Source organism: Bubalus bubalis, chromosome 21 (genome assembly GCF_019923935.1).
Source record: "Bubalus bubalis isolate 160015118507 breed Murrah chromosome 21, NDDB_SH_1, whole genome shotgun sequence".
Classification (NCBI taxonomy): domain Eukaryota; kingdom Metazoa; phylum Chordata; class Mammalia; order Artiodactyla; family Bovidae; genus Bubalus; species Bubalus bubalis.
This window is the reverse complement of record NC_059177.1, coordinates 51,260,391-51,275,659: the sequence shown is the minus strand read 5'-3', so window position 1 is coordinate 51,275,659 and position 15,269 is coordinate 51,260,391. Positions and strand designations below refer to the sequence as shown.

Here is a 15,269-nt window from a genome sequence, read left to right as displayed (position 1 = left end):
CCCAGAGCCTGTGCTCTGCAGTGAGAAGCCACCACAACGAGAAGCCCTCGCGCTACAACTGGAGAATAGCCCCCACTTGCCACTGCAACTAGAGAAGAAGTCCACACAGCAGGGAAGATCCAGCACAGCCAAAAAATAAATGAATAAATAAAAATCATTTTAAAAGTAACAGAAATGCATATATATGTGCACCAAAAGATATGTACAAAGATGCTCAGAGCTGCATTATTTGCAATACCCCTCCCCAAAAAAGAAACAATCCAGATATCCACCAACATTACAATGAATCAACTGTGGTCTAAAAACCTAACATACACCAATGGAAAGGAACAAACAACACAGTATGGATGAAACTCACATGGTGAAAGAAACCAGATAAGAAACAGAGGTATGATGTCACGTGTATGTCTATGAGTGTTGAGTAACAGAGCAGTTAAACGTTACGCTTGGGGATAACAGAGGGCATACAGATTGGGAAGTAACCGGAGGGGGTTTCCAAGATTCCATGATGTGTTAATTCTTGCCCCAGACAGGTGGTGGCTTCGTGGAGTTAAATGTGTTTAAATTTCAATAATTTACTGAGCTGTATGCTTTATATTTGTGTACTTTTATGAATGTATGATATATACTGCCTCCAACCCCAATAAAAACTCTACTATAGGGACTTCTGGAGAAGGCAATGGCACCCCACTCCAGTACTCTTGCTTGGAAAATCCCATGGACGGAGGAGCCTGTTAGGCTGCAATCCATGGGGTCGCTAAGAGTCGGACACAACTGAGCGACTTCACTTTCACTTTTCACTTTCATGCATTGGAGAAGGAAATGGCAACCCACTCCAGTGTTATTGCCTGGAGAATCCCAGGGACGGGGGAGCCCAGTGGGCTGCCGTCTATGGGGTCGCGCAGAGTCAGACACGACTGAAGTGACTTAGCGTAGCATAGCATAGGTACTTCCCTGGTGGTCCAGTAGCTAGGACTCCATGCTCCTAACGCAGGAAGCCTGGGTTTGATCCCTGCTCAGGGAACCATATCCCACATGCCACAACTAAGAGTTTGCATGCCGCATAAAAAAATCCCTCATGGTGCAACTAAGACCCAGCCAACCAAGACCTGATGCAGACAAATAAATAAAATTAAAAGAAACATAAAAAAAAAACTAAGCTGTAGAACTTAGAGATGCATGTTTGGGTATTATAACTCTAAAGAAAAGCAAGGCTATATATAACAGAACCAACAGTATCTTAGAGGGATGAGAGACAGTGATTGAGAGTGAGCTCAAGGGGACATCTGCTGTCTTGACCTGAATAGTGGTTATATAGATATTTGCTTTATGATAAATCACTGAGCTGTACATTTATTTTAATGCACTTTTCTGCATGTGAATTTTATGTTACAACAGAATAAAAAACAACCTCAAGGAATGAGTTTAATAGCAGATTAAACATATATGAAGAATTAAATTAACTAAAAGGTTAGAAGACATAATCTGGAATGCAACACAGAGACAAAAATATGGAAGAGACAGACTAGGAAATGTGGACACTTGAGCAGAAGATGCAGCATGTCTAAATGAGTTCCAGAAGGAAAGGAGAAGGAAGGCTAATATTGAAGAGTAGCAGAGAATTTTCTAGAACTAATGAAAGACACTAAACCACAGATTTAAGAAGCTCACCAAATCCACAATAGCATAAATAAAAAGAAATCTAGGGACTTCTCTAGCAGTCCAGTGGTTAAGACTTCGCCTTCCAATGCAGAGGGAGCAGGTTAGATCCCTGGTTGGGAAGGCAAGATCTCACAAAAAACCAAAACATAAAATAAAAGCAATAATATTGTAACAAATTCAATAAAGATTTTTAAAAAATGGTCTCCATCAAAAAAAAAATCTTATAAAAATAAATCTATACTTCAATATATCATGGTGTAACTGAAGAATACCAAAGTCAAGAAAAAAAATAATCTTACAAATCTGTCAAAGGGGAAGAAAAAAGAGTTTTTTTAAATGCTGGACAACTGACTATTGAACTGGTACCTCTACAGAGATAAAGGAAGCCAGAGAAAATAACCATCAACTTAAATCCAGCTCAGAGAAAATATTTCTTAAGAATGAGATGAATGTAATTTACCATATTAACAGAATAAAAATAGAAAAATCATCTAATTATCTCTAAAGATGCAAGAAAATACTTAACTAAATGCAAACTTACTTCATGATTAAAAGTCCAAGGAAACTAGGAACAGAAAGGAACTTCCTCCACCTGATAAAGGGCAGGTATGGAAAGCCACAGAGAAGGCAATGGCACCCCACTCCAGTACTCTTGCCTGGAAAATCCCATGGACGGAGGAGCCTGGTAGGCTGCAGTCCATGGGGTCACTAGGAGTCAGACACAACTGAGCGACTTCACTTTCACTTTTCACTTTCATGCATTGGAGAAGGAAATGGCAACCCACTCCAGTGTTATTGCCTGGAGAATCCCAGGGACGGGGGAGCCTGATGGGCTGCGGTCTATGGGGTCACACAGAGTTGGACACGACTGAAGCGACTTAGCAGTAGCATGGAAAGCCACAGCTAATGTACCTAATAGTGAATGCTTTCTCCCTGAAATGGAGAACAAGACAATGATGTCTCTTATTACTTTTTTTTGTTGTTCTCACTTTTTTCATCATTGTACTGGAGATTCTGACCAGTGTGATAAGGCAAGAAAAAAACAATGAAAGCATACAAATTGAAAAAGAAGTAAACAGTAGAAGAAAAAATGGAATTAAAAAAAAAAAAGGCAATACAGTAAGTGAGAAAGAAAGAAATTTAGAACAGAGAGGACAAATATAAAGCACAAAATAAGACAGGAAATATTGAATACAATCCCAGAAATCCAATAATTACCTTAAACTTTAATGGAATAAATCTTCCTGTTTTTTAAAGCTATCAGAATAGATTTTGCAGTCCTCTTCCCTGGAGGTGCAGTGGATAAGAATTCACCTGCCAATGCAGGGGACACAGGTTCAATCCCTGGTCTGAGAAGATCCCCCATGCCTCAGAGCAGCTAAGCCCGTGGACCACAACTATTGGGTCTTGGCTCTAGAGCCCAGGAATCCCAACTACTGAAGCCCCCATGCCCTGGAGCCCATGCTCTGCAACAAGAGAAGCCACCAGACTGGGAAGCCCTCACACTGCAACTAGAGACTAGCCCCCACTGCTGCTGCTGCTGCTAAGTCGCTTCAGTCGTGTCCGACTCTATGCGACCCCAGAGACAGCCCACCAGGCTCCCCCGTCCCCGGGATTCTCCAGGCAGAAACACTGGAGTGGGTTGCCATTTCCCTCTCCAATGCATGAAAGTGAAAAGTGAAAGTGAAGTCGCTTAGTTGTGTCCGACTCCTAGTGACCCCATGGACTGCAGCCTACCAGGCTCCTTTGTCCATGGGACAGCTAAAAAAAAAGGCCTGTGCACTGCAATGAAAACCCAGCACAGCCAAAAATAAATAAATAAAAATTTAGAATAAAAAGTAAGGGGGTTCATTTTGCCCACAGACTATAAACTTTGCAACACACAGAAACGAAAGAACACAACAGACTGAGTGGTTGCCTATGGAACGAAGGGAATGCAATGGTCATGGACGATTAAAATAAGATGTGTAAGATGGTGGGGGTTTGGACTTGCCCAAAACCAACGATGATCACTTGCCATGAGCTGAGGCGTGTGACCACCTCAACTCTCTGGGGCCAAACACAAGAAACACAGAATGGCAAAGGAAGACACACATGGGAGCCCCTTGGTTCCTGCCTACAAAACATTCAAACCCCAGATGCAATGTAAATCCATGGGCCATGGCAAGAGAACACAAGTATGGCCCACAGTGGGATACACACAGACCTGCACAAATCACACACAACCCCCACCAGGTGCGTGCAAACACTGCGGGATACACTCGCGCCAAGGGGGCCACCCTGAGGACATGCTGGTACACACCAGGGGTAAGCCACAGGGCTGGCTGAGGCCACCAACCCCTGAGAAACATGCTCAGCACTCGAGGCTGGGGGAGAGGCGCAAGGGCTCACGGGAACAGAAGGTCCGGAGGAGTCCAGCGAGTGCTCCACCATCAGCTCGAGAGGACTGACAGGCTGGATGGACAGGCTCAGGCTGCCCACCTCGTGACCTCAGGTGCACTCACCTGGCCTCCAGAGCATGGCAATCTTCCTCAATCCACATAACCTGCTTCAGCACATCCGAGCAACAGTACTGGTCGTTACAGTTGCCGCAGCAGAAATCAGGACAGACCCAAGGGTCGACCTTGCGCCCGTGAGAAATCATACACAGCTCACTCTGGGCTGGAACACATAAAAATACTGTTCACCCATGGCCACAGGGTCAGCCTTCAGCCCTGTCCAGCCCACACCGCCCCTTCCCCAGCAAGGCCAGTAGGCCTGAGCCAGCCGGGCCATCTCCGCAGCATCCTCTGGCCACTGCCCCAACCAACCTCGCCCTCTCCCGTGGGCCACAGCAGAGGCACCCACCTGGGCCCCCTCCCTCTCCCATCAGTCCATTTGCCCTCCAGATGGGATGGTGAACTTTCTACATGTGGGTCTGACTCGGCCACTCCTCAGCCTCAAGCCAGGGGATCAAGCCCAGGCTCCACAAAGCAGCATCCAGACTACAAAGGACCTTGAAGGTCACCCCATCCTCCACCTTCAAATCAACTTACCACCCATCGAGGTCTTCCTCTAGGCCCCCTTCTATGGGAGCCACCCAAGTCCAGCAGTCACACCCCCAAAAAGCAGTCCCCCCTGTAAGCTGGGGACTAGACTGACACGTTCTTTTTTTCTTCTTCTTTTTGGCCATGCCACATGGCATGTGGGATCTTACTTCCTCGACCAGAGTTCGAACCCATGACCCCTGCACTGGAAGCACAGAGTGGACTGAGCTGTTCTTAATCCTCACGTCCTGTCCCCACTGCTCAGCCATGGCAGCCTCGGCCCCGGCTGGACACTCCGACTCCAGGGGCCAGCCCTCATAGACCATAGCCTTACAGCAGGCTGTCTCCTGACCAGTTCACCATCGGCCACAGTCACTCCCACCACAGAAGTGTCCAGGTCGTGTCCCAGCACTCCTGCTGGGCCTGCAGCAGGCAGCTAGGAAATGTCCGTGCCCTCAGTAGCCAGGCACCATGTGGAGCCTCAGAACCATCACACGGCTCTTAGCCAGGGCTGGGATTTAAGTACACCTGGCTGACAGGTGTGGAAATAGACCACAGTTTGCCAACTTCCAGGAAGCTGCTACAGCCAAATGTTTCCAGCATCCTTGGGCTACATCAGCACAGATCTGGTGTCCACCAGCAGGAGAGAACGGTCCCGGATGCCACCCTGACAGACCCTAAATGGAACACCCAGTCCAGCAAGGCCCAGACAACTACAGTAGACTGGGGATGGTCCTGACGATAAACCCTGAGGTAGAAAGTCCTGGCACAGCAGTGGGACTCTAAGAACCCTGTCTGACCTCACCCCCAGGGCAGCGGGCAGCATCTGGAGACCCAGCCTGGTCAGTATATTTGTCACTCCCAAACATTCCTCTTTGGGCTAAGGATGATTTTCAGCAGTTTATTTTTAAGCAATTGCAAACAAAGGAGAAGCTCTGAAAACTGAGTAGGAGTTACCCTTTTGTAATAGATATTTGCAAGTATTAAGGAAATCTCCATTTGTGGCTCAGTGGTAAAGAATCCACTTGCAATTGCAGGGAAGATCCTCTGGAGAAGGGAATGGCAACCCACTCCAGTATTCTGGCCTGGGAAATCCCATGGACAGAGGAACCTGGCAGGCTACAGTTCATGGGGGTCACAAAAGAAACTAAGAAACAACTTCACTGCCTTACTAGGAAGAGGGTAAGGACCATATCTCTAGAAACCTATCAAGGCTGCAGGCACAGATTTCAATCTGTGGAACAATTTTACCCCTTCTTTACTGGGTTTTTCCTTGTGACTCCCAATATCGTGACTCTTTCACCTTTAGTTCAAGACAGCATTCAAGGTGAGGGCTTCCACCATTTAGACAAGTTACTGTTTCCTTGGGTCTCCCATGCATACCGGAGGTATAGTGGTAATGTTAGTCACTCAGTCATGTCCGACTCTTTGTGACCCATGGACTGTAGCCTGCCAGGCTCCTTCCTCCGTCCATTGGATTCACCAGGCAAGAATACGGAGTGGATTACCATTCCCTTCTCCAGAGAATCTTCCCGACCCAGGGATCGAACCTGGGTCTCCTGCATTGCAGGCAGATTCTTTACCGTTTGAGCTACAGGAAAGACCTAGTCCACCATTTTACCAAGTTACTCAGTTTCTTTGGATCGCTCATGCATTCCAGAGGCATACCTGGAATGTTGTTAAACTTTTGTTTTGCTCCTGTTCATTTGTCTCTGCTGCTGCTAAGTCGCTTCAGTCGTGTCCGACTCTGTGTGACCCCATAGACGGCAGCTCACCAGGCTCCCCCGTCCCTGGGATTCTCCAGGTAAGAACACTGGAGTGGGTTGCCATTTCCTTCTCCAATGCATGGAAGTGAAAAGTGAAAGTGAAGTCGCTCAGTCGTGTCCGATTCTTAGCGACCCCATGGACTGCAGCCTATCAGGCTCCTCCATCCATGGGATTTTCCAGGCAAGAGTACTGGAGTGGGGTGCCATTGCCTTCATTTGTCTCACGTCAATGTAATTAGTAAACCAGCCAAAGAACCTTACAGGGCAAGAAGAGGAAATCTTTCCATCCCAATAGTATCAAGCACCCTGGGGCCACTGGTGGAGCAAAGTCCAAAGACAGAGGCATTGACTGACCTCCTTGAGAAGGGTCAACTAGGTGGTAGGTGGTGCTCTGGGCAAAGCTGCAGGGCAGAGGGTAGGCCCACCAACAGGGCCAACCCAGCCAGCCGTCCACCTGGCCGCAGGTAAGGCCAGCACAGCCCATCCTACTGGGTAGCTCAGGTGACCTACCTCCTTTTACAGACTTTCCAGCCACAGCCCAGCCCAAGCTTCTAAGCTGGGCCTGAAACACAGACAGGTTAAGTGTTTGAGCCAAAAGTCCATGACACAAATGTTCTTCTGAACCCCAGACACTCTGAACCAGTCTCCAGTCCTCACTGGAACTTCCCACCCCAAGCCCTCCAGATTCCTCCCAGTCCCCAGGAATAAAGTCCTTCCCTTGGAGAAAAACACCCACCCCAGAAGGATCTTCAGCTTCCTAGGGAGATGGGTGGGGCAGGGGGAGGGCACTCTTCTACTTCCCTACCTTTAAAAGTTCCCCAGCCAGGCCTCCACCGTCTGGGATTCATCAGTCTACAATCAACCTACAACAGTTAAGTGTCTCAACCAACCTTGGGGACCAGCCTGAGTGGTCTCCAGGAAGGCCAGAGCAATGGAGGCAGAAGGTGGAGGCTCCCAGCCAATAAACTGAGGCCAGGGAAGGGGCCTGCAGCGGCCAGGCCTCCCTGCAGCCACCACCCCTCGCTAAGGCCAGGCAGGAAATCCCACCCCAGCCTCTGAGAAGGCAAGCCCTTGGGACCCTAGAGGACAGACCTCCCCCGCAACCACCACCACCACGCCAGGGCAGAACAATGACGGCAGATGCCCGGGGTCTGGGCAGTGTCAGTGCAGACAGGAGAGAGGCTGGGGTGGAGGACAGACTAGTCGTGGGGTCCGCACACTGCCTCGGGGTTATGAAGCTCGGTTGGGGTCCCTGGGGGGACGGTGCCGCCTGGGCTTGCAACCAGGGACGGCGCGGACATGGCCGCCTCCCCTGCCTGCCCGGGACGAACTCCCCGGCACCCGCCAAGACTCACCTCCCTCAGGCGCCGGGAGCAACAACAGCAAGAGCACCAGGATGCGGGGCGCGGGGGCCGGCGCGGCCATGGCTGGGAGCGGAGGGGGACGGACGGACGGACCGGCAGACGGTCCCGCTGTGGCCGCAAACCTCAGCGACCCGCGCGGCCGCAGGCTTCCTCGCCCCGCCCCGGCCGTTCCGGGAACCCCGCCCGGGGCGAGAGGAGGGACGGGAGGAGGGGAAGCGGACGCGCCTCCCAGCCTCGGGGCCTGGGACGCGTCCGGTGTCGGCCCCTCTGGGGACAGGCTCCCGGACGCAGGAGACCACCCAAGTTGCCTTCGACTCTGGCCCTTGCGCGCCCCGACCCCGGGCCCCCGCCCTCGGGTCCGCAGAGGGGTCTTCGCGGGAATCAGCTTCCTAACACTTGAGCGCCCGTTGGGTGTTGCGGGCTAAGCCCGGACGGAGCCCTTCCCCGCCCCTGCGGTTCCCCACCTGCCCGGACATCCTCGGCCCTCGGGAGCTACCTGAGGACGGAGTGGGACCGCGACAGCGCCCAGAGACAACAGACACAGGTTCCCTTCTGAAAGCCTAATTCGGAGGCTTCCGGGAGACCCCATCTCTGAGGATACTCCATCGCCCTGCCTCCTAGGGTGACACCCCTATCCCGGAGGTCTCCTTACCCTGCCGACAGGCAGGATCACCCCCTGCCTCAGGGCAAGCCTGGCTCGACTGGCTCAGCCTGAGGGAAAGGAACTAGCTGCTTCCAGACACACTGTAAGCCACCACCTGCCTCAGGGTTGGGCCAGCTGGCCCAAATCCTTGCCGGCTGCCGGAGCACTGGGCTCTCACAGGGCACCCTGAGCTGGGGTCCAGGCTGACTGCCCCCTCACTGTGGGTTAGGATGGAAAGGAACAGGACCCAATGGGGACTTCTCAGGACAGACCTCTTCCCCATGTCCTCTGCTGCGTCACTCTTCTCAGAAGTACCTAGATAATACTATCTGATCCACATTTCCTGAGTTGTTTTACAGTTGCTAAAACTACCACCAAATGGGAGAAAGTAACCACTTGATGATCAGGCCCAGGTAGCCCCAGGATGGTTAACACCTGTGAGGCCACCCTGTTACCTCACCATCCATCAATCCGAACTGCACATGTGCTGATCACATATCCTGCGATTCTGTCCTTCACCTGGCCTTTGAAAACACTTTGCTGAGGGGCTTCCCTGGTGGCTTGGCAGTAAAGAAGCCACCCGTGATGCAGGAGACACCAGTCTGATCCCGGATCTGGGAAGATCTCACATGCTGCGGAGCAACTAAGCCCGTGCTCTACAACTACTGAGCCTGTGCTCTAGAGCCCATGCTCCACAAGACTGAAAAGTGAAAAGTGTTAGTCGCTCAGTCGTGTCCGACTGGTTTGCGACCCTGTCAGGCTCCTCTGTCCATAGAATTCTCCAGGCAAGAACACTGGAGTGGGTTGTCACGCCCTCCTCCAGGGGACCTTCCCAACACACAGATCCGTTCTGGGTCCACCTGCATTGCAGGCAGATTCTTTCCAGTCTGAGCCACCAGGGAAGCCCATTCCACAACAATGAGAGCTAGAACTAGAGAGCAGCCCCTTCTCTCCACAATGAAAGAAAAGTCCTCACAGCAACAAAGACCCAGAACAGCCAAAATAAATAAAAAAAAAACCAAACACTAATTTGTGGACCTAGCTTGACCATGTGAAAGTGCTGTGCAAGTGTTAGTCACTTAGTCATGTCTGACTCTGTGACCCTATGGACTGTAGCCCGTCAGGCTCCTCTGTCCATGGGATTTCCCAGGCTAGGATACTGGAGTAGGTTGCCATTTTATTCTCTAGGGGGATCTTCCCAACCCAGGGATCGAACCCAGGTCTCCTGCATTGGCAGGTGGATTCTTTACCACTGAGCCACCTGGGAAGCCCACAGCTCTTAAGACAAAGTCCTGATTTCGGTTCCTGCACTGACTGGGGCTCCATGTGCCTCCTTGCTCTGTGCATCCACCACACACATTCCCCCACCCTCCCTGGCTCCCAACTTAAACAGCTCCTCCTTTAAGGCACATTCCCCCACCCTCCCTGGCTCCCAACTTAAACAGCTCCTACTCTAAGATGACTCTGGAGATGCCAAGTCTGGGTTAGGACTCCCCTAGGTGTTCCCACAGCCCTTGTGACCCCCAGCCCAGCACCACACCTTGGGTTATGTGGGTGTCTTCTGCTACTTTGGGGGCTAAGTGAGGCTGGGACTATGTCTTGTTATCCAGCACAGGGCCATGCCCACAGAGGGTGCTTGATAACAACTGGAAAAGGAAATAAAAGATCTCCTTTAGCCCATGGACCACTTTCCCCTGAGCACCAGCCGGGAAATCACTCCCCCCAGGGGATGGGCTGACAGCACCCACAGTCCTCTCTGTGGTTTGCACTGACCCCACCCTCACTGCCCCAGCACTCGCCAGGCTGGGGCATCTACCTCTGCCAGTGAGCCTGTCTTCTCCTCGTCCCTCTGCATCCCTCCTCTACCCTACCCTGTCCTGGGGCTGCCTCTCTATCTCCCTTCCTCTAGAGTCAACAGAAGGCAGCGGCAGGAGTTCACAAGGTGGGAGGAGAGTACATGGGTGGGGCTCTTCCTTCCCTAATCCTTGCTGAAAGCTCCTGGGTGCAATCTGACACCCCTCCACCCCACTCCCTCAGCTACAGCTCCCGCCTCCTTCCATTCAGAGCCACAATCTGAGAAACTGAGATTTTATCTTGAGAGCCCCAGGGAGGGACTGATTGAAGAGACCCCTCTGTAACTCAGCTCATAGCAACTGAATAGGAGATCAGGGGCCAGTGGGAAAGGGGGGTTCCCACCAGGTTCCAGTAACCCTTTCCCTCCTGAGCCTTGGCCCTGCAGGCTATGGACAAGAAACATTACCCAACTCTCCTGTGAAGAACGTTGCCCACTATCTCAGTTCTCTTTCCTTCTTCCCTGGTGGCTTCAGGTGGTAAAGAATCTGCCTGTAATGCAGGAGACCAGGGTTTGATCCCTGGATTGGGAAGATCCCCTGGAGAAAGGAATGGCAACCCACTCCAGTATTCTTGTCTGGAGACTCCCATGGACAAGGTGGGGCTAAGGTCCTTGGGGTCACAAAGAATCGGATGCAACTGAGCAACTAACACTTTCACTTTCATCCCAGTTCTGCAAGAATCTAGCCATTAGCTACTGCAGCAGACCATGGGCAGTGCACCTGAGGACAATTCGAGATGAAAAAATCAAGAAGCCTTCTGTGCTCTGGATACTGACTCTGCAGAGTGAAGATGCATATCAAAGGAATAATTCCAACAAACCCAGTCCTTGCATCTTCCCTTACATAGAAAAACCAGGGCTGGAATCATTCATTTGAGGTGTCGGTTCTTTGTGATAGTAATCTACATGTTTTTGTTTTTGCTAGCAAAATATGCCTGTATATCCTGGGTCCTCCCTTACCTCTTCAGAGCAACTCCTCAGCGCTTTCTGAGATGCTGTCTTCTGGGCTTTTGTCTTCATTAAGGTCCCCAAATAAAATTTAACTCACAACTTTCAGGTTGCGCATTTTTCTTCAGTCCACACAGCCTAGGGATGAAAAAGGCTCCCAATGATGCTAGCCCTGAGTGCTGTCACCCAGATCCACCCACAGCTCTGTAAAGGGCCCTTTTAGCGAGCTCTCTTCTAATGTGCATTGTTATGAATGACTATTTCCTGAGATCTTCCCTGGTGGTCCCGTGGCTGGGATCCCATGCTCACAATGCAGGGGGCTTGGGTTCAATCCCTGGTCAGGGAACTAGATCCCACGTGCTGCAACTCAGACCCAGCACAGCCAAATAAATAATTCTTTTTAATAAAAGGAACTCCCCTGGTGGTCCAGTGGCTAAGAATCTGCCTGCCAATGCAGGGTACATGGATTGAATCCCTGGTCTGGGAAGCTTGCACATGCAGCGGGGCAGCCAAGCCTGTGTGCTGCAACTGCTGAAGCTCACGTGCCCTGGAGCCCATGTTCTGCGACAGGAAAAGCCGTCACAATGAGAAGCCCGTGCACTACAACGAGAAAGTCGCCCACACTCACAACCAGAGAAAACCCTGGACAGCAACGAAGACCCAGCGCAGCCAAAAATAAATAAACATTAAAAAAAAAAAAAAGAATGACTATTTTCTGCTGGAACTTTTACACACAGAGTGTGGCAGCCACACTATAGATGGGAACTCTGCCTGCGGCCAGAGCAATACCCAGTGATGCCCAGAAAACCCGTGCTCTACAGGACTGTCATGCCAGGAGCGTGAGAGCTAGGTGGAGCGCAGCCCAGGGCCCATGTTGTTCCTCTTCACCAGCACCTGCCCCCCGGCTTCCTCCATATCGGAAGGCAGAAACGCCAGACCCACTTTTCAGCTTCCTTTGTCCAGCCAATCAGACGTACCCTCCTGGGGTCAGATGTCCCTTCCCTGGAGTCAGAGGTCCCTTCCATGAGGCATGCTCAGAGGGCTGATGACCAGCGGCAGGACAGCAGAGCCTCTGCTGTGGTGGGGGTCCTGGCAGCTGGGGAGCAGCCCACAGTGTCTGCCAGAGAAGAACTGTGATGTGGGCATGACCTCTCTGTCTTGTCCTCCTGCACCCTCGGTGGTCCTGGGAGGAACACACGGTCCTTTTCATAAATTCCACAGTTTCTTCCACCTGATAAAGCTGTCAGCAGGTGACCAGGGAAATGGGGGTGCATCAGGACTGGACGTTTGCCTGGTTGGAGCCAGAGGCAGTGGAAATCCAGCCAGGACGAAGGGAGAGGTTTTGGCAGCCTTGGCAGGCTGAGACAAAACCAGAACAGCCATCACTGCCAGTGTGGGACAGGTCTTCCCTGACTTACGATGGGGCTACGTCCTGATAAACCCCCTGTAAGTTGAAAATGTCATAAGGCGAAAATGTACTTAATACATTCAGGACATTGACTGCTTTCTCAGTGAGGCCTTCTTACATCCTTACAACCCTGTCCCAAGCCCTCCGCTCTGTCCCAGCACCCTCTACTACATCTTTCTCTGTTTTTAAACTTTTCGCTGCACCCCGTGTTATGTAGGATCCTAGTTCACTGACCAGGGATCAAATCCCTACCCCTCACACTGGCAGCATGGAGCCTTAACCACTGAACTGCCAGGGACGTCCTAATGTACTACATCTTCACTCATCTCTTTGCTGTGTCTCCCAACACCAGAAAGTCAGCATTGTGAGGCAGGGGGTTTGCCCCTGTGGGGCTTCCCTAGTGGCTCAGATGGTAAAGAATCTGTCTGCAATGCAGGAGACCCAGGTTGGAAAGATTCCCTGGAGAAGGAAATGGCAACCCACTCCAGTATTCTTGCCTGAAGAATCCCATGGACCGAGGAGCCTGGCGGGCTACAGTCCATGGGGTCACAAAGAATCAGACAAGACTGAGTGACTAACACTTTTACTTACTGCTATATTCCTACTGCTTAGTACATAGCAGGTACTTTATGTGCCAAGTTGATGAATTAAGTGAGATGAAGATGCATATGAAAGAATCAGAGCAATCAGATTGCCACCAACTTCCACCCCTTCTCCATGTCCCTTACCCACCTAACCAAGGTGTTCTCCCCTGATACCTCATGACGTCGTTTCTTTGCAAGGGGAGTCAAGTCTTCTCAAGCCCCTCTCCCTAACTCCTTAAATTAGAGATGGATTCCAGCATGTGTGGAGACCTTATTACAAAGTCAAACCCGGGGAGGGCTTACATATCAAAGGAATCTTAAGACTTTGGTATTTTACATTAGCTAAAATATACAGACTTTACGTGGGCAGAGACTTTATGTAGGCGTCTTAAAGAGGGCAGAATTTATCAATATAGGTGATCTTACCCGGAACTTGGGATTCAATGTGCTAGCATAAGCTACTGGAGGTTGTTCTGCAAGTCTGGTTGCTTGACTGAATGAAAACTGGGTCCCACTAAATGCAGTTGAGATGACAGTTGCTTCCTGGTATAATGTAAAGAATCCAAAGCTTCAGAAAGATTCACACATTCATTCAAAATAAATGTTGGACGGAATTGATCCAGGACAACTCACCTTTTCCCTGAGTCCCTGGAGAGGACCCAGGAGATACTCCCTTCACCGAGGCTTTGGAAGGTTCATTGCTGAGAAGTTTCCATTCGCTAGGGCAGCTATAACAAAGTACTAGACTCTGAGTGGCTCCAACCACGGAAACTTACCGTCTCATAGTTGTGGAGGCTGGACGTTTGAAGCCAAGATGTCAGTCAGACCCTGCTGTCTCTGAAGGTGCTAGGGAATTTTGGTTTAGGGTCACAGCCGACTCCGGTATGACTTCATCTTAATTTACGACACCTGCCTTTGGCCAGGATCAACAGACCCCTAGGACCAAAACTGATGGGAAGCCAGTAGAATCCTACTGGATATGTATGACAAGAGAACCAGAGGTCTGACGACCAGAGACCTAACTGCGGAGGAGAAGATTCCCTCACTAATTTTCCAGATCAGGTCAGTTCACAAACCCAGAGGTCCTAGAAGGAAGCAGGGTGGGTGCCCGTTAAGGTGGCCCTGTGAAAACGGCCCAGCTTCATGCCAGCACTTTCCCCACAAGCCTTCCCAAAGCAACCTGTGGCCATTCGCCAGGGTTTGGCAGACACCACTTTTGGTCCACCACAAAGCCATTTTCCACTTTTAATGAAACAATTTTTGCTTAAACAACAAATGTGCCCAGCCTCAGGGGTTGAATAGTGACTGGTCTAAACCAAACATGGCAACACTCACCTTAAAGGTGATAATTATATATTATTAACATGTAATATACAAGCCAATTATAAAGATAATTCAAATGTTGTTGAAATCTATGTCTTTGTAACATTTCTATCCAAATACCCTCTGATCCTATCTTAAAATTCTTTAGCATAACCATACATCATTGTTCTTTCTAAATTGGTTGGGTGTGTGTGTGGTAGACTAGTGGACCTGAATTAAAATTCTGGTAGTGTTATATTTCATTTCTTCTGTGGTTGCTTTGCTGTTGAAAATCTTCAAAACTTCTTCAAAAAGTGCTAGGAAGGGGACTTCCTTGGTGGCCCAGTGGTTAAGACTTTGCCTTCCAACATAGGGGATACAGGTTCGATCCCTGGTCTGGGAGCTAAGATTCCCACATACCTTGCAGCCAAAAAAACCAAAGAATAAAACAAAAGCAATATTGTAACAAATTCAATAAAAACTTCAAAAAAAAAAAAAAAAGTGCTAGGAACCCTTCAAGGAGGTCAGGTATCCACTCCAGGAACTCTATGCCCAGGGACAAGGTGGGGACAGTAACCTCACATATCAGGAGATGGTCATAGCGACATCACTCTGAGCCTAGTTCCCGTCATCCGCTGTGACACAGGCATCCTCTGCCCTGACACACTAGGAGAGGCACGTGCGGGCACCCAGCCACACCCAGCTTCACCATGT

General features: G+C 50.2%; 1 protein-coding gene across 7 annotated transcripts in view; it reads right to left on the bottom strand.

Moving 5' to 3' along the window:
• SHISA5 (shisa family member 5) overlaps window positions 1-14,981 on the bottom strand; it is a 33,184-nt gene extending 18,203 nt beyond the window's left edge. For 2 of the 7 annotated variants that reach the window (XM_045163902.1, XM_045163903.1), the window contains exon 1: window positions 4,167-4,317. In XM_045163902.1, coding sequence (XP_045019837.1) covers window positions 4,167-4,182 — 16 coding nt within the window. In that variant the 5' untranslated portion in view covers window positions 4,183-4,317. Of the gene's footprint in view, window positions 1-4,166; window positions 4,324-6,356; window positions 6,491-7,809; window positions 8,065-11,273; window positions 11,400-12,238; window positions 12,445-13,679 lie in introns of those variants that run through there. The other 5 variants (XM_044933757.2, XM_044933756.2, XM_006065171.3 and 2 more) reach the window with 5 other exon arrangements.
• Window positions 14,982-15,269: the final 288 nt, after the last annotated feature.